Below are 23809 nucleotides of genomic sequence, written 5' to 3'. Positions count from 1 at the left end.
TTTCTTCACCAAAGTAGGGGAGCAGGGGGCTAGTTGTAACAATTTTCATAAAATCAAATATATCTTGACAGCTATTTTCCCAATTATCACGAATTAAACACTAAACGTTAGTTTAACTCTTTCTGAATAAAATTGAACTGAAGAAAAGTTAAGAAGACTTATTTTTTAATCAACTAGCATTTTACCAAAAAAGTGCATTGTTACAACTTACCCCGCGCTTGGGGCTAGTTGTAACATCTATTGGGGCAGATTGTAACATTACGAAAATTCGAATTTTTTGGAATATTTCGAAGAAAATACCAACGTTGGTCCTGTTGAAAGATGTTGCTCGACTTAATAAGGTGGCTTCTGGTGTTCTTAAATATAAATGTAGATTTCTACGCATAAAATTTTGGACTAAATCTGGACCAACTGTATAATTTTGATACCAAGAAGCAGGAAGTTGCGTAGCACTGAGTTTCACAGCATATTGTTAAGGCAGTTTTCGCATCTTCATGGGAATTAGTCCAAAATATACTTCGGTGCACTTCAGAATATACGAAGCCATTTTACTTTCTTCTTCGGCTGTAAAAACTATCCCTGGTTTAGTACAGCCCACTTGTAGACTCTTAATGTTTTTCTTTTTTTCTATATCGTTATAAAGATACATGATATGACAAGATATAATTGCATGGAGAAATGCAATTAGGGAAGCCGACCCCGCATAGGGATAAGGCAAAGAGAATGATGATTTTATAAAGGTACATGACACAGTCCGTGCTGTTTTACTTGCTTGCTTTATGCTACATTGATTATCTAAAATTTCCGCTGAACCTAACTCGTAGACTTCACTTCCTGGCTTTGAGTTGCCCTTTCTGATTTTCTTTTATGTTGTCTCGTTCTGGACTATTACTAAACTAAATAATAAGTTTTTATATTGTAGATCATAAATTTAGTAAGATTCAGCGCAATTGCGCTTAGTAAGATTCAGCGCAAAATGTTACAACAAGCCCCAACGTTTTGTTACAACATACCCCGCAGCATACTTTTGTATATGTATTAAAATAACTATAAAAATATCTTGCTAATCGTAAAATCGTTAAGCAACATCAAAGTATAACTAAATTTAGAAAAGAAATGAACACCGAAAGATTCATTTCCGTTTAAAACAATAGTGATAACCAAAATTTTATGAGAGTCAAATTTTAAATTACCTCATCCAAATGAAGCACGTGCACAAAACTACTATTTGCAACTATCGGAGGATGGCTGGCTAGACGGTGTCATTTGCAGGGCAATAAGAGAATAAGATGAGTCAGCTAAATTAGTTAAAAACGGTCAAATAACCTATGAAAAAGCCGTTACTACTTACCCCTGTTACAACAAGCCCCTTTTTCCCCTACTGAACAAAGTAACTAGGTAAAGTTTTTTTCAAAATATTTAAATAGGAAAGTGTAGGTTAAAACAATCGTAAGTAAGCACACAAATATTATAATGCCATTAATTAATTTTGGTTTGGTATTGAAATGTCAAAAATGATCTATTATAGTGATGATAATTTATTTATTCAGATTTTAAATAGCTTAATTAAAATTTGGTTTTCCTTCGAAACTGCAACCATTTCGTTGTATTATTTCTGAGGCAGCCCAAATACCACATTTAACGCAAACATCTAAACTTTTGTTTAAAATGAACTGAGCTAAAAATCCACCGACAAAAGCATCACCAGCACCGTTGGTATCTACAATTTTGTCTTCTGGCAATTTCACCACTGGAAATGATTTAACCTGGCCTTCAAATGCATACTGGATCTACACCTTGAGTTATCACAACCAATCTTTTTCGTCTTTTGTTTTCTTTGGGCAGTTCGGACAATTTTAAAGCGATATCTTCCACATTCTTGGCGCCTAGATTTAAACTTTTGGATATAGATTCAGCTTCAGATTCATTTCCAAAAAGTACATCCACGTATGTCAGGGTTTTTAGGATCTTTTCTCTTCTTCTTCTAGGATCAAAGCCCAGAGCACGCCAAATAGAATTCTAATTTGCTGACGTTACAAAATAGAATTTCATAATGGGAGAATCGACGGTTGCTAGGAAACGTGACGTCACTAAAATAGAATTCTATTTTAGTGACGTCACGTTGCCTAGCAACCGTCGATTCTCCCAATATGAAATTCTATTTTGTGACGTCACCAAAATAGAATTTTATTTGGCGTGCTCTGGGCCCAGGCTAGACTTATTAGTCTCTGGTACTTGGTCATAAGGCCTTTGTACCATACCCTGCCTTTGCCAATAAACTCTAATAAGTTCTGTGGCCTCAACGAAGGCCAACAGTTTTCTTATTTGTAGTTTTAGATGTCTTCTGGGTCAAACCTCAATTGACCAGTGAATGCCTGCCTTACATCACTTAGCACACTGCAGTGGCATCGTATGTGTATGGCAGTCTCTTCTTCAATTTCGCACTTTCTGCACCATGGTGCATTCACCTTACCTAGTTTTTATAGGTGGTTTCTTAAACGACAATGTCCAGTCACCATTTCAGTGACCGATTTGATCTCTCGTTTATTGAGTTTCATCAAACTATTCCAGAGTTTTTTCAACAATATTCGTGATTATTTTTTTAGTCTGGATTTGCCCTTGAGTGGGTCTATATTTCTTTTGATGATTCTTTATCAGCCATTTCTGAACCTCGTTTTTCGTAGCATCTTTAGTGATGCCACAGAAAGGTTATGGGCCTACAAAAGTTTCTCTTGAGCCTTATTTTGTCAACATATGTGCTCGTTAGTTCCCAGGTACCCCTTCATGACAGGGCACCATTAAAGACACTTTATTGCCTTTTGCCAGGTTGTTGAGGAGATCTTTAAAGTTTCTCACCAGTTTTGATTTCGTGAGTGGGTTCTTTACTACCAGAATAGCCGCTTGGCTATCTGCGTAAATGTTGATTCTCTTAGCTTTAGGGTCTTCATCAATGAATTCATCAATGCAGGCCACCAAAACAAAAACCTTGGCCTGGAACACAGATATATGTTGACTTAGGCTGTAAGATTTATAGCTGTAACATTTATAGTTACATGTGTGCCCCAAGACACCTGATCCAGTGTCATGGGCAGTTTTAGATCCATCGGTGAATCATATTAAGTCCCCAACAATATTTGGTACTTTTTCTTCCCTAGATGGTATAATTGTGTTAATCTTAAAGGCTACCTCCAAAATATCTAAATACAGCGGAGGGAGACCTGTGATAGCCTCTAATAAAGTCGTTCCTGTACTATTCAAGGCTCCCGTTATATTTGGAAGCGCTTGCCTTGTAGGGTGCTGAAAGTGGTGACACAAAATTGCAAAGCCGTCTTTCTTCACCAAAATACTGAACCATAAGTAACTAGGTAAAGTTTTTTTCAAAATAAACTCCTGACAAAATTAACGCACCACTCATATTTTTCCCAATAATCGTTATTTATTGATAATTTACTGTACGACAAGTTGCCTATGGACCTTGTTTGACAGTGACAGTTGTTATCTAAGCTAAAATAATAGTCTTGTTTTAACAATAATTTGTATATACCCTATCCCACGAACATACGCCTATTTTGGATTACTTCGACAACCAATATTTTACTGTGCAAAATAAGAAGAACGAAAGTAAATTGCAAATTATATTGTTGTTTATTGGAATAATTATTAGCGCCATTTACTTTCATACTTCTTATGTTGCACAGTAAAATATTCGTTGTCGAAGTAATCCAAAACAGGCGTATGTTCGTGGAATGGCCCATAATAATAGTCTTGTTTTAACAATAATTTGTATTAAACTTCGTTTTAGACTAAAAGTGAGTTAAACTTTTTATAAAAAGTGCCGATTAAAGTAAAGTGCTTGTGAGAAACAAGCTTTTTTATTGTGATATTTTTCATCACATGCATGTTTGGAAGTTCATTTGCATAAATATCAAATAAAAAATGGACCGCCAAAGAAATTTGTCAATGGAGGCAGTGCGAGCATCTACTCTGCTAGATGAAGGATATTCAATGCGATAAGTTGCAGCAGGTTTGTTAGGAAGACATCATTCCAGCATCAGTCGCAAGGTGAAGCGATATGATGAAACAGGGTCGTACCATCGAAGACCAGGGCAAGGGCGAAAACGTTGCACCAATCAAATTGATGATCGTTTTTTGAGACAACGTGCTCTCAGAGCTAGGAGAGTCACCAGCAATTTGCTAAAAAATGAACTAGCAGATGTTCGAAATGTCGCGATATCGTCTCGAACAGTTAGAAGACGTTTACATGAAGCAGAATTGAGCAACAGGAAACCGGCCAAAAAACCCTTGCTTACCAGAGAACACAGGGTTCAGAGATTGAATTTTGCAAGATTGTATCAAAATTGGACCATCGATGATTGGAAACGAGTTCTTTTCTCCGATGAGACTAGAGTAAGCCTAAAAGCTCCAGATGGTTGTGAGCGTGTCTGGCGAAGGCGAGGAGAAAGGTTTGCCAGCTGCAATATCTCTCCTAAAGTACTATTTGGTGGTGGCTCTAAAATGTTTTGGGGGTGGAATTTGTTTTGAAGCTCGTACAGAGTTGGTCCCCTTACGTACGAGGTCTATGAATGCCCATTATTACTTAGACAAAATTATTGTCGAACATTAATGCTTTTTGCTCCGTTTCTTGGACCTAATTTTTTATTCACGCAAGACAACGCTCGTCCTCATTTGGCTCGAGAGGTTATTGGCTACCTAAATGATGTTGATATTCCATTATTAGAGTGGCCACCTAACAGTCCGGACATGAATCCTATAGAGCATCTATGGGACTATCTCACAAAAAGATTCGAAGTCGTAGACCCCCTATTGCCAATCACAACCAACTCATTGAGGCCGTTATTGAAGAATGGGAGAATATTCCGCAAGCTTTTGTTGACCATTTGATATCAAGCATGCCTTGACGCATAAATGCAGTCATGAGAAGTAGAGGAGGGCCTACACGGTATTAGTGTTGACCCAGATGCATTTTATTGTGTTACTTTACTGATTTTTTTCTTTTTGCATTTTGGAGTTATGCTAGCTTATTTACGCATTTCCGGCAAAAACAAATTTTTAAAGAAACAATAAGGCAAATTAAGGTCATGATAAAGTCATGTTGGACTTATTTGTAGGGGTTTATTATTATTTTGATGTAACTTACTTTTATTTTGTGTTCATATTGTAAATATTTAGATTAATGGCAGCTAATCTGGAAAGCTCAACGTAGGTGGCGCTCGTGTAGTTGGAGGTCATGTCAACTTACGTCAATACTTCAAATCAATCTATTTCCAAGTAAATATTGCATATTTGTTTCGCTGTGTGAATTAAACTTGAGAAAATAAAATCCCTCAATGTTGTGCTGTGCATTTGTGCTCATCGAGAACATGAGGACACAGGTTTCCCAAAGATATTCTGATGAGAAAAAAGTGGATTGTAGCAATAAGAAGGGATAAATATGTGCCGAGAATAAATGCACGTATCTGCAATAAACATTTTGTTGAAACAGATTAAGTATTGCCCCCAGATTCGACTGTAGAAAATAGAATACTTCACTATAAAATTCAGATCAAAATTTATTATAAACGCACGGATTAAGATATGCAATTTTATATACATTCACACTGTTGCCACATCTACAATCGCTTTTTATGGAGTGAACATGTAAAAAAATTTATATTTGAAGTAATAATATAGAAAAATGTGAAATACTAATTTTAAATATTTCTCAAGTTCTCAATATTTTTTAGTGACTAAAACGTAACCTGACCAAACCTAACCTAGCGTCATCGAAAATAATATAAAAAAGTTAATAACTGAACATTTTAGTGATATATTATCTTTAAAATATGCTTTAAAATGACTAAAACATTACCTGAGCAAACCTAACCTAATCGAAAATAATATAAATAAGTTAATAACTGAAAATTAAAGTGACCTAGTACCATTCAAATATTCTTTAGTGACTAAAACATAACCTGATCAAACCTATATCCCTAATTTTTTTTAATTTCACCTTAAATTTAAGGTCGCCTTTCACGTAGACAAACACCCAAAGAATTATAATTAATTAAATTAACACATTCTATATTTCCATAAGGAATTATAATTTTTTTTAAATAAGACAACATTGCAGAATCAACTGCGCTCATCCCATGCTTAAACCAAATTTACACCAAATGCGCAACTGTCATGGCAGCCATATTTTGAAAATATCACATTTTTAAATAAGATAAACACAAAAATTAATGCTGAACGCACTTAATTGTGAATTTTAAATTGATAAAAAAAGTAAGGCAGATCGCACATATCATATTATACACAGTTGTCAGACTCGTGTGGGGAGTTAATCAATACCAAATAAATACCCTCTGAGCTATAGAAATAAAACATTGAGACGATGATTAATATAGTTTATCATTCTATAAGTGTTTCCTTTTTCCAGTATCTCTCGCATCCCTTCTCAATTCGTTTTTCAACGCACAAACAGTCTCCAAGATCCGTATATTTCGGCCATAATTTATTATTTATTAAATCGTAATCAAAAACACCATATACAAACTTCACGAATAGTCAAAACTTTGACCTCCAACTACACTAGCGCCGCCAGGCGGGAGCAACGGCGTACATAGGTGCCATTAAAGTGGTGCGTTAATTTTGTCCAGGAGTTTATTTAAATAGGAAAGTCTAGGTTAAAAAAATCATGCCAGTAATTAGTTTTGGTTTGGTATTGAAATGTCAAAAATGATCTATTATAGTAATGATAATTTATTTATTCAGATTTTAAATAGCTTCATTAAAATTTGGTTTTCCTTCGAAACTGCAACCATTTCGTTGTATTATTTCTGAGGCAGCCCAAATACCACATTTAACACAAACATCTAAACTTTTGTTTAAAATGAACTGAGCTAAAAATCCACCGACAAAAGCATCACCAGCTCCGTTGGTATCTACAATTTTGTCTTCTGGCAATTTTACTACTGGAAATGATTTAACCTGGCCTTCAAATGCATATACAACTGGATCTACACCTTGAGTTATCACAACCAATCTTTTTCGTCTTTTGTTTTCTTTGGGTAGTTCGGACAATTTTAAAGCGATCTCTTCCACATTCTTGGAGCCTAGATTTAAGCTTTTGGATATAGATTCAGCCTCAGATTCATTTCCGAAAAGTACATCCACATATGGCAGGGTTTCTAGGATATCCTTAGCAAAGATTTGACAAACAATAGGTGCGCTTAAGTTCAGCATAAAGGGTCGGTCATTCCTCAATGCTATTTTATTAGCTTCAATTTGGGCTTCGCGATTTGCTGATAAGAAATATCCAGACACGTAGAAGAATTGTGCATTTTCTAATAGTTTTCTATTTTCCGGTTGGCGCAAATGCTCCACTGAGAAATGTCCAGAACTGCCGAGTTTTGCACAAAGGGAACGGTGTTGGCCAGTTATAAGAACAGCACAGGTCCCTAAAAATAACAGAAAGTGTTTTATTAATATTTTTTATCTAAACGACTCTGTTGTTACAATATTTATTATGTACCGTGTGTCTCAATAAGAATGGCTCTCGGCCATATCTCAGGAACCGTTTATAGTACAGCTTTGAGAAAAAAATATTTATAACAAAAGTTGCCTCGGGAAAAGCCTGGAAATTATTTTCATAATTGTAGGTCCACCGCTAGAGGGCGTAATTGAACATCAAGAGTTAAAAAATCAAAATTTTACAAAATTTACCTAATGAAAGGGCACTGGAAATCTAATCATCGTATTCTTCATAAAATTCTCCGCATATTTGATTTCATAAGTTTAAATCTACCTTTGCAAATAAGAGGTGGGGGTGAGTGAGAACCTTCTTATGAAAAAATGGCTGTAAGTCCGGTTCTGCTAAATCGAATTTTGCATACTTGGTCTTGTTGAAAACAGCTATTTTTCATCAATTTAAGAGTATTATTTTCGAAATAGCCTAATAAGTAATATGCCAGCTAGTAGGCGTTATTTAATTATTTTCGGAAATCTAGTTCTCTTTGGAGAATATTAAATACAATTATGCATTTTATTCCTGTATTACAAAATTAGACCAAATGAGCAACATAATACCGAAAACCGCATGTCGATACCTTTTTTCTATCTCGAGATATCTTAAGAAACGTGTAAATTTTCAACAACTGTTAATGTCACCGGTAAACGAAGTTAAGGAAAAGTAGTGTGCTATGGAAAAAACAAAAAATCATTTTTCAAATGTAAACGTATATAATTAATTAAAACAACAATAAGACAAACAACACTATAAAATATAACAAAGAAATAAAAGCAACTACTTACTTAGTGACGACCTAACTGTTCAAATTGTTGCCCATCATTTTCGATGCAAGCACTTACTCTTTCAAGAGTATTTAGATTGAACAGCAGTCTCAATTTCTGCTTTCGCAATGCTTTGAATGGCGTTTCGTATTCCCTAGGTCGAGATTCTAGATCATGTTTTCTCGAGTAGTGGGCCTAGCGGCAAAAACAAGGTCTTTAATCCGTCCCTATAAATAAAAGTCTAAAACAGTTAAATCTGTTGCTATTCAATGTACTCTTGAAAGAGTAAATACTTGCATCGAAAATGATGGGCAACAATTTGAACATTTAGGCAGTCACTAAGACTAAGTAAGTAGTTGCTTTTATTTCTTTGTTATTTTTTTTTATAGTGTTGTTTGTTTTATTGTGGTTTTAATTAATTATATACGTTTACATCTGGAAAATGTTTATATTTGTTTTTTCCGTAGCACACTACTTTTCCTTGACCTCGTTTACCGGTGACAGTAACAGTTATGTTTAAAATTTACACATTTCTTAAGATATCTCGAGATAGAAAAAATGTATCGACATGCGGTTTTCGGTATTATGTTGCTAATTTGGTCTAATTTTGTAATACAGGATTAAAAATGCATACTTGTATTTAATATTTTCCAAAGAAAACTAAATTTCTAAAAATAATTAAATAACGCCTCCTAGCTTGCATATTACTTATTAGGCTATTTCGAAAATAAGACACTTACATTGACGAAAAAGAGCTGTTTTCAACAAGACCAAGTATGTAAAATTCAATTTAGCAGAACCGGACTTACAGCCATTTTTTCATAAGGAGATTCCCACTCACCCCCACCCCTTATTTGCAAAGGTAGACTTAAACTTGTGAAATCAAATATGCGCAGAATTTTATGAAGAATGCGATAATTAGATTTCCAGTGCTCTTTCATTAGGTAAATTTTGTAAAATTTTGATTTTTTAATTTTTGATATTCAATTACGCCCTCTAGCGATGGACCTACAATTATGAAAATATTTTCCAGGCTTTTCCCGAGGCAACTTTTGTTATAAATTTTTTTTTCTAAAAGCTGTACTAAAAACGGTTCCTGAGATATGGCCGAGAGCCATTCTTATTGGGACACCCGGTCCATATACATTAGGGTGTAACGAAAAAAATGTTTTTATAATTTCAATGTGTAATAGTGATAGAAAGTTGCCTATAGCCATTGTTTAGCCACCAATAAAATAGATTTCACTTCAGTTGCAATTGGTGGGAAAACCTCTAACTGCTGATCAATTGGGGTATGGAGAACAAGCCTACGTTATTTCCGATGAGGCTCCAATAATAGCCGAAAATCGCGATTCAAGGGACTGGACTGCGCTCCGTATTCTAATTGAAAAGTAAGATTGTTTTGCCTTCGCATTGCAACTGAATTAAAAATAAAATTTTTATTTTATTTTTATATTGGTCTTTACTTCTTCGAGTAACTAGGTCTATTTTCTGTTGGAATTTACCAGCTGAACAGACGGGGTCGTGAATTGTAAGTTTTTTGAATTCTCTCTTGTCTTCTTCGCTTCAGCATCCATTTGGCTTGCAAATTTTAGAAGCCTTGGAGGTGTTACCAAGGAAATGGACCAATAAGTTTTCGATTTAAAAATCTTTTAGTAATATTTTAATATTTTCTAAATATTATTAATAATGCTATTAGAATCGAAAACTTCATCTTTTAATTGCCAGATGACGCTAGTCACCTAATATTTTCACTTCAGTTGCAATGGGTGGGAAAACCTCTCAGTGCTGACCAATTGGGATATGGAGAACAAGCCTACGTTCTTTCCGATGAGGCTCCAATAAGAGCCGAAAATCGCGATTCAAGGGACTGGACTGCGCTACGTATTCCAATTGAAAAGTAAGATTGTTTTGCCTTCGCATTGCAACTGAATTAAAAATAAAATTTTTATTTTACCAATAAAATATTTTTCCAAACAAAATACTTTGAGGTGCCGCAAAAGGGTTGAAAGTTGTAATTTTTAGTTAAATTTTCCGAATTTTGATGATTTTGGTTTGGTAAAATGTGTAATGTGTTAATTCCTATTTAAAATGATAAATACACACTCTAAAACTATCTTTCATGATAATTTTAGTTTTAACTTAACAATCCAGTATGTATTTTTACTAAAACTTGCAAAGTTTGAACTTCAATTCCACATTTAAAGAAATATTTAATAGTAAATATTTATTTCATTCCTTATATAATTTAACATTTTAACTATAGTAGAAGAGCACATTTCAATAGTAGAGGAACCTGCATCAACCTTCCTAGGGCATATAACTCCTGCTTCCAGAACAGGTGAAGCTATAAAAGATAGCATAGTGGAGCATTTTCAAGATTTTCAAGGTGAGAATCCTTTGAGAACTTTTCCAATATAACAGCTTTCGGATGTGATGTCACTAACACCGGTGTTAACAATGGTGTAATTGCTTTAATAGAAAAAAACCTAAATAAGCCGCTTAAGTGGCTGATTTGTTTGTTCTACAGCAATGAATTGCCTTTGCGTAATTTGTTTTGCACATTGGATGGAAAAGCTAAAGGTCCTAATGAATTTGGAGGGCTTTTATGCAAAGAACTTGAAATCTGTAACCAGCTTTCTGTGGTGAATTTCGCTCTTAATACAATACAACCTCCCTATTCTAGAGATTAAGGATGATATTAGCACATAACAAAAATATTTACTTGGAATGTCCAAAGCAATCTCCAGTGGTATATGTCCTTCTGATCTTTCTTTAAAAACCCCAGAGAAATTAGCTCATTCACGATGGCTTACGTTGGCCAATCGCCTTCTTCGGCTATATTAGTGATGTTGAAAAAGTAACTATTCGTTACAAAGTACTCATTACTTACGAATACGGAAAGTAACGATTACTATACAGAGAGGCAAATTGTTACTTTGATTACTCTGATTACTTCGTACCAATCGTATCAGAGCGAGTAACGACTATTGTATCTACTTTGATTACTCTGATTACTTCGTTACTTCATACCAATCGTATTAGCGCGAGTAACGACTATTGTATCTACTTTGATTACTGTGATTACTTCGTACCAATTGTATCAGAGCGAGTAACGACTATTGTATCTACTTTGATTACTCTGATTACTTCGTACTTCGTGAAGGTCGTTATTATATCGGAATCCCTATACAAAATACCTACCTACTGAGAAATACGATTCTCAATATGATTACCGGTACTCAAATACAAAAGTAACAAAAGTAATCATAGTAATCAAAGTAACGAATACTGTAAATGATTACTTTATACAAAATACCTACCTACTGAGAAATACGATTTTCGATATGATTACCGGTACTCAAATACAAAAGTAACAAAAGTAATCATAGTAATCAAAGTAACGAATACTGTAAATGATTACTTTATACAAAAGTAACGACTTGTAACGAATACTCGAAAGTAACTATAATCAACATCACTAGGCTATATGTTGCAACAATAATATGAAAACTTTAACTATGTATGTGATGAAGGTGTATGCCCCAGTCTGGTTTCATACCAAACTGAAACCATTTTGTGTAAATGTATCAAAACATATGAATACATGTGAATACTGTAAATGATTACTTTATACAAAATACCTACCTACTGAGAAATACGATTTTCGATATGATTACCGGTACTCAAATACAAAAGTAACAAAAGTAATCATAGTAATCAAAGTAACGAATACTGTAAATGATTACTTTATACAAAAGTAACGACTTGTAACGAATACTCGAAAGTAACTATAATCAACATCACTAGGCTATATGTTGCAACAATAATATGAAAACTTTAACTATGTATGTGATGAAGGTGTATGCCCCAGTCTGGTTTCATACCAAACTGAAACCATTTTGTGTAAATGTATCAAAACATCTATGGAGACTCATCAATTTTTCACGTTATCTTTGTGAGGATCATCTCCAAATAATTGATCCAGTAATTCAAAGGAATGGTTACTTCTCTCACCCAGAAAATGTGCTTCTCTCCATGTTATGTGACAAGAGAAAACACATAAGGGAGCTAGGTCTGCCGTGACTTTTGAAGGCAAGATCGGAACTCATAGATTATATGTAAGGAAGTTTATTGTCCCGAAGCTTAACTTTAATGCCAATGACTACATTGATATAATTAACTGGTCGGAAAAAGAAATTACTGAGCCTCCTATCACAAAGCATATAACTGACGAGGACTTAAAAAAGTATATAAGTGAAGACAGATACCCTAGGTGTCAGGTGCAGTGTGTGGATTTTCCGTGTTTTCCCTGTCATACACAGGCAGTGAAAAGAGTCATAAAGCTCGTGACTGAGTCATCTCTTAGTGTCTGTGGTCTTGAAGCAAAAATGACTTTGTTAGAGCAAAGATTTCTTCCCAAAAGATTGTGCCCAAATTTGAGAAAAAAAACAATTTATTTAAGTATTAAGATGAATATGGTAACTAAAGAAATCTTATAGCAATGTGTACATATAGCAATGATAGCAATGTTTATTAGAAACAATAGTTGACTAAGAAATGTTAGCTACGGCACCAGGTTAAATATATAAAATATTTGAAATTTTCTGTATTTTTTTGTCAAAAACCTATATTTTCAAAGCTCTTGCGGCACCTCAAGATGTAAACCTAGAACAAAAATATTTCGTAGTTTTATTCTAGACATAATAAGGCAACTTTCGAATGCCATTAGAAAGTCCTTTGAAAAAAAAAATTTTTTTCTTATCCTTTCGTTCCACCCTAATATACATTGCCGGGCATAAAATTAAGACCACCCTCTAGTTTAAAGTTATTTTAGAAATTCATTGCTGGAAAAAAGTTTGTTTCCCAAGTGCTTCACAAAAAAGAGCCCCTCACCTAAATTCGTAAAAACCATTATCACCTTTTCTACTATTCCGAATAGCAGCAGCAAAGTTAGCATAGCCATGCTGATCGCCAACATCCGGAACGGATAGGCACCGTAATAAAAAGCATGTTGGCAGTACCAAGAGATTGGACTGCTTACTCAAAAGCCTGGTTTAGAGTGAGATAGGATTGAGACATCTAGAGATAAATTTCTCGTTTCTAGGCTCTTTAAAAACCAAATGATCATGGTAGTTTCCCTTCGAAATCTTCAAGAGATGAGCAATGTCAACATAAGTGAGTGGATATTAAAGAGGTGACTTTTCATGCTGCTGTGTTATTTTCTCAGACTAGGATTACTGAACGCTTTCACGAGTTTATCGAGTGCCAAATTGAATTTTGTACGAGATCACTTGGTTTGAATAATAGCCAAGCTTGGCTTGGAGTCATTTGGAGTATTTTTTTCTGATGAATAGTGATTTTTTACGCACTCAGTATAGGTACCTAACCGAGGTTTTAGAAGACTATGGAAGACCTGTCCAAATAGTGCATTATCGAAGAAATCTCTTTGTTGATCGTTTTATTTAAGACAAAATACGATTTTCTTTTCAAAATCTTCCTGAATTAATTCTTGGCGCAATTAAATACGGTAAGGGTGCATTCTGTTTTTTGCAAGAATTCTTTGCACAGAGTAGTAAGTTATTTTTCTTTGGAAATGTTCCGTATACTTGTATGTGGATTTTCAGTAACTGACAGAACACATTTATTTCGTTTTCCTCTGCCACAATACTGTTTGTTTGTTCATTTTTTCATGGATAACTGAACCAGTGCGGTTAAACCCATCATTCATTCTTTCAAAGCTTGCTGTTGTATCACCTCTCAAGAAACCGTTCATGACACATTCTTACTGATAAAGCATGTTTATTGCATTCCCCCAATATCCAGATCATATCTACCATATCATCAAAAATAAAATTCATCGTAATTATTTATAGTAGGGGAGGAAAGTATGCTAAATTTTGCAGTTACTCGAGCGTTATGGGGACCTATTGGGTTGTGAAGAGTAGGTCCTAAAACCAAAAAAAAGTTAAGTTTTCCATAAAGTGGGGGACATTTTTTAATTTAATTTTCCCATTTCAACAATCGTTTTTTCCGTTTATAGCGCCGTCTATCCATAATTCGAAAAAATGTTTCGAATGAAAGTTGCTTATTTTTACGCAAAGAATCCAAATCTGCAATAAAAATTAGGGTTTCTTATTTAAGATTTTAAAGTAACCCCCCTCCCCACCTCCGTGGGGGTCATTCGATAGATTTTTCAAAAATATTGAATACGTGTACTTTGCAGTTTTTCGATCTGATGTTCATTTCGCGAAATATTCGCTTTTTTTGTGGAACTTTGTGACACCCATTTCCTTACGCCCCGCTCAAATCGTCAGATGTTTGAAATATAGACTCTTTGGTATGTACTTAACTTACCTTATAGATTTTTTTTCGGACCCCCCTTAACGAACTCCCCTGTATGAAGAGTCAATATATAGTAGAGGTACATTTACAGGGTACAAGGTTTCTCCCCATGTGATAACCTGATGCATTCGAGTAACTGCAAATGTCCCCGCTTGGGCTCCCCTACCATTAGTAAGTTTGTACACAAAAAATAATTGTGGTGAACTGCCAGTTTTCAGTCATTGCTTACTTACTATCCAATTAAATATTAAATAAAAATTGAAATATTGTAAGGGTACCTTTCGATAGTGACATAAAATACAGGGTCTTCTATTTAAAATTACTGAGAAGTATTCGATATAAAAAATTAGCAATATCAATCATTTTTGAAAATTTTGACAATGAATAAAAACTATAGTAGCAATAGATCATTGCTACTGTGCTTCTTTTTAATTGTACAGGGAGTAAAATATGTTACAATTTTCATGAAAAATTCATTACATCTTTGTAAATACCCAGTATAATATAACAAAACTTTATATTGGGGAAATGAAGATTTCGAATATAAATTAAAATAGTGTTCGATTTAGTTTGCCACTATGTTATCGAACATTCTAACTAATTTTGTAATATGAACCTCAAATTTGCCTACAATTTTTGTTATTAATTCTTATTGTTATCTAAAAGGGGTGATACACACGCGAGTAAGTACGCGAACTTATGGCTCGACGACCTTTTTCGCGCGTGTATCACAGCAAGTACGCGTACTTTAAGTCCGCCGAGTAAGTACGCCGTCGATCCAACAAGTTTGAAATCTTACTCGTAACCCGTACGTCTATCACTGCCACGAGCCGCGAGCCTCGAGCCATCATGTTATTGCGTTTAAAGTTACACTTATATTTTCACTAATTAGGCAAATTGCTAGAAATAATTCAATGGTTTATTGTTGAAAGGAGAGAAGTTACATTTTATAAGTTTTGAGAAAACCGTAAAACACTATTTTAAGCTATACTAAATTATTTTTGATTATTTGTTTTTGATTAAACCTAATTATTTATAGGCTGTTTTATCCTTCTGATGAAAATATTAGCCTCTTATCTATGATATTTTGTTTGTTACCCACACTTTTCGATTTCGTCTTTTTTTATTAGTATTAAAAATATATAACACGATAGGATACGATCCAAAGTATATAATACGATAAAATTCCTAAATAGCACAAACCACCGACGGCGACCGCGATCTTTAAAACCGCGTACTTTAAGTCTGCCGTGTATCACCGACGGCGAGCCGAGTAAGTCCGCGATCTTTAAACCCGCGTACTTAAAGTTTGCGTGTGTATCACGCGCTTTAGCCCAATAAATGACCGTTTTGGAGTGTAATTTTCAGGGTCACCACTTTTCAATTTAGGAAAAAATGCCCATATTTCGAAAAAAATTTTGAAAATTTTCTTTTTGAAAAATAGTATTATTTGTGATACGAAAAATCTCAAAGACTAAAAAAATAAATGTTCTACTTTTATAAATATTTTGATTTTAATTGTTTTTCTGTAAGACACAAATTGGTTAAGATATGGCTGTTTAAAGTTTTACATACACTCGTAATTAGTGACTCGTTTAAGCCCATTCAACTACAACCCTTTGAAAAATAAGGCACTTTGAACCAGTGAAACTTACAGATCATATAAACTATAAACGTAGTTTATAAACTAATAAAGTAAAGTAAAAATTGTAAAGCGGTAATGATTAATTTTATTTGGGATGCTGATTAGAGAGCGATTTTTACGATTTTTTTTACCAAAAAAAGGGATTAACTTTATTTTGAGCGTAATTCGCTTAGTTCTGATTCTAGAAACATTTATTAGTGTAGGAAACAGAGGTTGAACCTTGCAAAATGGACACAAGTCCGGTTTTATTTTTTTTCTGGCATATCAAGGGGTGCTTATTATAAGACTAACTTTTTCTGAAAAAATTTAGCCCCGGAACCCCCCTTTTCACCCCTTTAAAGGGGGTAATTTATGGTTTTTGCAGAACGTAGCCCTTCCTGTACCTTTTACAAAAAATTTCTTTTATAGAAATATGAAGAGGACTATATTTTCTACAATTTATTTCCGACAGCATCTCTCTATCATCCACCGTTTAACAAGGGTGGCGCCCTAAAGTTGACAAGTTTTTAAAAAAGATGTGTTTAAAAAATATATATTTTTCCCTAACTGTAACGGAAATTAAAAAGAAAGGCTGCGGAGATTATTCACAAATAGATGATTGATTTTTTGGTATAGGTTTCACTTAAGGGTAATTGCCCTTTTTTTAATTACAGGGTGTTACATTTTAAAAAACCCCTTTTTATACCATCTGAACCGTTTATGCTAGAGTAAAAAGACTTTCAGCGATTACCCATGTACTGGTGTTATTTACAAATTTGTATAATGCACCCCCATTTTTTCCCCGAAACCATCCAAAAAAAAAGAAGAATTAATAAATAAAGTGATTTTCTTGGAATCCTTCACACACAATGCCCTTCATTAATATGCTTCATATATCATTTTGTGCAAGTTATTAGTACCCATGCATGGACACTAAAAGCGATTTCCTAGTGCAACCCCTGTAGCCAAAAACAATAAATAAAATGGGGGGTTGAAAATTTTTTTTTGTTTTTTGCTTTTTGATCCATATGGGCATATGCTTCATCAATAGTGCTTTTCAAAAATATATATGGTTATTGCAACATCCCTGCGCAAACCACCCCTATCCTTGAAAATATACTGCAGAAACTACCCCTATACCTTATCCAGCATGTTTTTACGATTTTCTCATTACCTATTCATTTTTTTAAACAAAACTTATACAAGGTTAAAGACCACTATTTACTCTAAATATTAGGTCCTATTCATTTTTTTCGTTTAAGCAACCGTTACGGCACAGTGGCGCCGTAAACCTCATATATGCTTTGACGGGCTCCAGTTTTTGTTTATTTTTTCGTCATCTGTTTGTTTTATTGCTAAAGTACTTATGTAAAATAAAACAATAGAGTGTAACCTACAAATCACGACCTATGCACATTTTACATTCTTTGCTCCCCAAAGCTACAGTGGTGGCCCAAAATAAATTTTTTCATATTTTCGCCACCTACACGCATTTTATTGAGTTAATGCTACCTTAATAGCACAATATTCACCCCTAAGTGGTCGCTAAGCAGTGGCGGATCCAGGGAGGGGCGATGGGGGCGATCACCCCCACCCCTCTCAAACCAAGTGATATTATATTTGAAGATTATAAAAATATTCATTTATTTTTATAGAAATACTTATATTATATTAATATTATTTTTATAAGAATGACTTTTTATGCTTTAGCGACAGTGGCGGATCCAGCATCGTTAAGAGGGGGGTGCCAATTGGTTAAATTTCTATAAAAATAAATGAATATTTTTATAATCTTTGAATATAATATCACTTGGTTTGAGAGGGGGGGAGGTGATCACCCCCATTACCCCTCCCTGGATCCGCCACTGCGTAGCGACCACCTAAGGGTAAATATTGTGCTGTTAAGGTAGCATTAATGCAATAAAATGCATGTAGGTGGCGAAAATATGCAAAAATTTATTTTGGGCCACCACTGTGGCTTTGAGGAGCAAAGAATGTAAAATGTGCATAAGTCATAATTTGTAGGTTACACTGTGTTGTTTTATTTTGCATAAGTACTTTATCAATAAAACGAACAGATGACGAAAAAAAAAAAACAAAAACTGGAGCCCGCCAAAGCATATATGAGGTTTACGGCGCCACTGTGCCGTAACGGTTGCTTATACGAAAAAATGAATAGGACATAATTTTTAGAGTAAATAGTGGTCTTTAACCTTGTATAAGTTTTGTTTAAAAAGAATACATAGGTAATGAGAAAATCGTAAAAACATGCTCGCCAAGGGATAGGGGTAGTTTCTGCAGTATATTTTCAAGGATAGGGGTGGTTTTCGCAGAGATGTTGCAATAACCATATATATTTTTGAAAAGCACTATTGATGAAGCATATGCTCATATGGATCAAAAAGCAAAAAACAAACAAAAATTTTCAACCCCCCATTTTATTTATTTTTTTTTGCTACAGGGGTTGCACTAGGAAATTGCTTTTGGTGTCCATGTATGGGTAATAATAACGTCCACAAAATGATATATGAAGCATATTAATAAAGGGCATTGTGTGTGAAGGATTCCAAGAAAATCAATGTATTTATTAATTCTTCTTTTTTTTGGGGTGGTTCCGGGGAAAAAATGGGGATGCATTATACAAATTTGTAAATAGCACCAGTACATGGGTAATCGCTGAAAGTCTTTTTACTCTAGCATAAACGGTTCAGATGGTATAAAAAGAGGTTTTTTAAAATGTAACACCCTGTAATTAAAAAAAGGGCAATTACCCTTAAGTGAAACCTATACCAAAAAATCAGTCAATTATTTGTGAATAATTGCCTCATGATTTCTTTTTAATTTCCGTTACAGTTAGGGAAAAATATATATTTTTTAAAAACATCTTTTTTAAAAACTTGTCAACTTTAGGGCGCCACCCCCGCTAAACGGTGGATGAAAGAGAGATGGTGTTGGAAATAAATCGTAGAAAATATAGTCCTCTTCATATTTCTATAAAAGAAATTTTTGGTAAAAGTTACAGGAAGGGCTACTTTCCGCAAAAACCACAAATTACCCCCTTTAAAGGGGTGAAAAGGGAGGTTCCGGGGCGAAGTTTTTTTCAGAAAAAGTTAGTCTTATAATAAGCACCCCTTGATATACCAGAAAAAAAATAAAACCGGACTTGTGTCCATTTTGCAAGGTTCAACCTTTGTTTCCTACACTATATAAAAAACAAAAATAAAACAATTTCAAAAAGTTTTAATTCGTTTTCCCTGAAAAGTGCTTCATTTTTTTTATTATTTTACGTTAAAATATTCGTTTTGGAATTTGACGAATAAGAACGTATTTTTCATTTTACAACTTTGCTTTTCCTAGGTCTATAGACTTCATGAATACACTATTTTTTTTTTTTTTCGTTTTTGTATATGCTAAATTTTTCATATTTTTTTCGATAAAATACTCGACTTTTGAGTTATTTGTGAAAAACCGCTTAAAAACGTGTTTTTTTGTTGAAAAATAAATAGTTTCACTCGCAAATAACTCAAAAAGTATTGACTTTTTGAGTATTGACTTTTTGAGTATTGACTTTTTGAGAAAAAATCTCTAGAACCAAAGTTGCTTAGAATTAGTCAATTTATCCATTTCCGGACTTATTTATTTTAAACGTATATTTTTCACCCCCGAGAAAGAGCGACTTTCACCACCCAAGCAAAAACAATTACCGACACAGGTCCAACTTTGAAGTGAAGGGTAAGTAGAACGTAAATCCAAATTTTCATGCAATTCGGTGGTGACCTGAAAATTATACGGTATCGCCGTATTTCACATTCATTTACTATAGTCCAAGAGGCAGCGTTGAAAAATCTCTCTGAATTTACTAAAGCTAGTTCTTTCAGAGTTAATTACTGTGATTATGTAGAGAAACATACTGCGGTCGGTCAAGCGAAACGTAGAACAGGGGTTACTGATAGGTTATCAAGTACACACATTCTAAATTGAATATAAATAAAAGTTATTATAGTCGGTCAGCTGCATGACGGGACAGAGCCGGTCGGTCGGCTCCAGTGAATGTCCTTGTTCACTATATTTTGACCCCCTGTAAACTGCTTTATTTACAGAATTAGAAAAAAATGTAAAATACAAAAGTTATTCGATTTTTAAATTATGATTTTTTGACAAAATATATATCATACTAGTGACGTCATCTGGGCGTGATGACGTAATCGACTATTTTTTTTAAATGAGAATAGGGGTCATTTGCTAGCTCATTTGAAAGGTTATTCAATTCCCTATTCAGTAATATAAACATTAACATCATTAATTATACAGGGTGTCCAAAAAATTTTTTAATTAAATTAATTGACACAAAATGAAGAATGTATGTAATTTATTTAATTCAAAATACATTCTACTGCTGGCAGAAAACAGAAATAAATGTTTATTGAGCAAATAAACACTACTTTTCACTTAAATTCAATGTTCAAGCTGCCACCTATCTGCCTCTTGGCAGTTTGAACATTGAATTTAAGCAAAAAGCAATGTTTATTTGTGCAGTAAACTTTTATTTCTGTTTTCTAAATTTTAAATTAAATTTTAAATTAAATAAATTGCATACATTCCTCTTTTTGTGTCAATTAATTAAATAAAAAAATGTTTTTGGACACCCTGTATAATTAATCATGTTAATGTTTATATTACTGAATAGGGAATTAAATAACCTTTCAAATGAGCTAGCACTCGACCCCTATTCCCATTTAATAAAATAGTCGATTACGTCATCACGCCCAAATGGATGACGTCACTAGTACGATATATATGCCAAAAAATCATAATTTAAAAATCGAATAACTTTTGTATTTTACATTTTTTTCTAATTCTGTAAATAAAGCAGTTTACAGGGCGGTCAAAATAGTGAATAACCCTGTACATTCACTGGGGCCGACCGACCGGCTCTGTCCCGTCATACAGCTGACCGACTATGACTATAATAACTTTTATTTATATTCAATTTAGAATGTGTGTACTGATTTTCAGCCTTAGTAAATTGATTGCATTACCTTCGTAGGAAAGCAACTTTGATAACCTATCAGTAACCCCTGTTGTACTACGATTCGCTTGACCGACCGCAGTATGTTTCTCTATACAATCACAGTAATCAACTGTGAAAAAACTAGCTTCTAGTAAATTCAGAGAGATTTTTCGGCGCTGCCTCTCCGTCTACTACTAGCGGATCTACTGAGCTTTATCACACTAATCAATCAGCCTGTATTAATGTAAATTTGAATATCCTACCTGTCGGTTCGCTTTCATGATATTGATACCTAACATTTACACCGCTCTCTGTAGCTTTGTCGTGGAGAATTTTTGAGTATTTGTCCTTTCCAACACATCCAAACTTAGTTACTACGTTAGGTGTTCCCAACAACCATTGTGCCACTCTCAAAGTATTTTGTACGCTGCCACCTGCAATGTAACTTACTTTGTAATTTTCTGTAATGTCCTCGTATAAATTACGATGTCTATCATCTGCTAAAATTGCGTCATTTTCTTTTAGTTCGTATTTATCCAAAAATTGTTTATTTACTACAGCCGAAATGTCTAAAAGCGGGTTTCCTAGACCGACCAGGAGATTTTCTTTGATGTTATTTTCTCCCATTTTGTCAAACTTATCTACTTGTGTTAGCAGACGAGGAGACTGTTTTAGAATCATATCAATTGAGAATGATAAAATAAATTATTTTCGTTTAACTGTTGACCTTAATAGTCCATTCACTCACGGTAAAATATTGCAAAATTTCCGTATTTTAAAGAACCGCTTGGATTGACATGAAATTAGGGATGCACGTAGCTAACATGTCAAAGAAAAAAAGTTATAGTGTACCGATGTATGCTTTTGCCCTGGTGGTGAGTTTCGCCCCTTTTTGGGGTGAAAAAAAATATTGAGATTTATAAATAATAATATTTTATATTATTATTTATAATAATAATTAAAAAAAAATAAATAAAATCACAAACACATTGAGATCTATTCTATCTAAAACTAAACCTAACAGTGAACAAGAAAGAACAAAGAATTGTATTTATAAAATACCTTGTGAATGCGAACAATTTTATATAGGTGAAACGTCAAGACCATTAGACGTTAGAGTAAATGAACATCAGTCTTATATAAAAAACAGAGAATTTGATAGATCTCAAATATGTCAACACGCATGGGATAATGAACATAGAGTTCAGTGGAGAGATTCAAGTATAGTCCTAAAAGAAGCAGATAGTAAAAAGAGAAAAATCAAAGAAGCGGCTCTAATTATGCTAAATGAAACCAATTGTGTCGCAAATTTCTCGGTAGAATGCAGTAGGATGTGGTTACCCATATTAAAGGAGGAAGTCAATAGAAAGAAAATACCACAATTAGTAAATCAGTAACATATCGAGTTAGTACATATTTAGTATTTTAGTATTATTTAAAATTTAAAATATCAAGTCAGAATTTGGTATTGGTTTTGAGAGTAAACTAAATGTAAACCCAAATACTTGCGGTGTCGGGATAGTATCACGAGGTTTTTCCTGGTTTTCCCTCGTGATTTACTATGGAATCTCTAACGCGAGAATTTCAGTGCCACCGTTGCATTTGGTTGTCTTTTTAAAGACAGATCACATGCTATGATTTTTTGTGGCGGTTATTCTTGAGTTGGGATTGATTTCATGTAATCGAATGAACTATCTTTTAGTAAAGTCGTCCCAGGAACGCAACTCATCAATATTGGCAATATCATTTTAAAGTCGTCTACTTTAAAATGTATAATACGTGTCTGAATTGCCGATATAAATGAGTCAGATTAAATAAATTATTATAAGAATTTTTTACTAAGCAACAACATTTTTGTTTATTTAGTATTATTTTGTATTTTGACAACGACACCCGACTTGGGCGTCGAAACGTTAATAAAATCATTTTTAGGTAAAATTGTGGCTTATTTCCCATTTGAATATGTTTGATTATAAAAATGCCACAAGAAAATAGCTTCAGAACAACAACAGAAAAAAAAATACGTTCAAAATAAACCCGGAAGTTAAACTGAATAATTGTTCTAAGCAACCTTTGTGTCATAGCGTTATTCACTACGTGAATACCTTTCGAGTTATTTGCGAGTGAATATGATCGTTTTTCAACAAAAAAAAAAACAAGTTTTTAGACGGATTTTCGCAAATAAGTAACTCAAAAAGCAAGTATTTTGTCGAAAAAAACATTAGCAAAACTATAGCTTATAAAAAAGTGAAAAAAATGGTTTATGTATGAGGTTCCTAGACCCAGTAGAAGCAGAGTGTAGCTAATGAAAATAGGTTCACACTAGTCAAATTTCAAATCGAATATTTCAACGTGAAATATCCAAAAAATTAAGTAGTCCTACATTGTTTCACGGTTTTTGCTTCAAATTTTAAAGAACCGCTTGGATTGTCATGAAATTTGGCATACACATAGCTAACATGTCAAAAAAGTGATATTGTGCCGATGTGCGCTTTTGCCCTGGGAGTAAGTTTCACCCCTTCTCGGCGTTGGAAAAA

General features: G+C 33.9%; 2 protein-coding genes across 3 annotated transcripts in view; one reads left to right on the top strand and one right to left on the bottom strand.

Annotated features, from left to right (window-relative positions):
• LOC114329648 (ras-related GTP-binding protein C) overlaps nt 1–23809 on the top strand; it is a 112808-nt gene that overhangs the window by 33005 nt on the left and 55994 nt on the right. The window lies entirely within an intron of this gene.
• Nucleotides 1523–21968, bottom strand: LOC114329649 (uncharacterized). Of its 2 annotated transcripts, XM_050655517.1 has the most exons (3): nt 21536–21968; nt 6991–7460; nt 1523–1766 (listed from the first exon to the last, which is right to left on the bottom strand). In XM_050655517.1, exons 1-3 carry the CDS (start codon nt 21951–21953, stop codon nt 1563–1565), a joined length of 1092 nt encoding a protein of 363 aa, XP_050511474.1. In that variant the 5' UTR covers nt 21954–21968; the 3' UTR covers nt 1523–1562. The 2 variants fall into 2 exon arrangements, with proteins under 2 accessions (XP_050511474.1, XP_028134629.1); XM_028278828.2 differs by lacking the exon at nt 1523–1766 and having other exon boundaries at nt 6745–7460.

This window comes from Diabrotica virgifera, chromosome 7 (assembly GCF_917563875.1).
Source record: "Diabrotica virgifera virgifera chromosome 7, PGI_DIABVI_V3a".
Lineage (NCBI taxonomy): Eukaryota > Metazoa > Arthropoda > Insecta > Coleoptera > Chrysomelidae > Diabrotica > Diabrotica virgifera.
The sequence above is the reverse complement of the archived record's forward strand: the minus strand, read 5'-3'. Positions and strand labels throughout refer to the sequence as shown.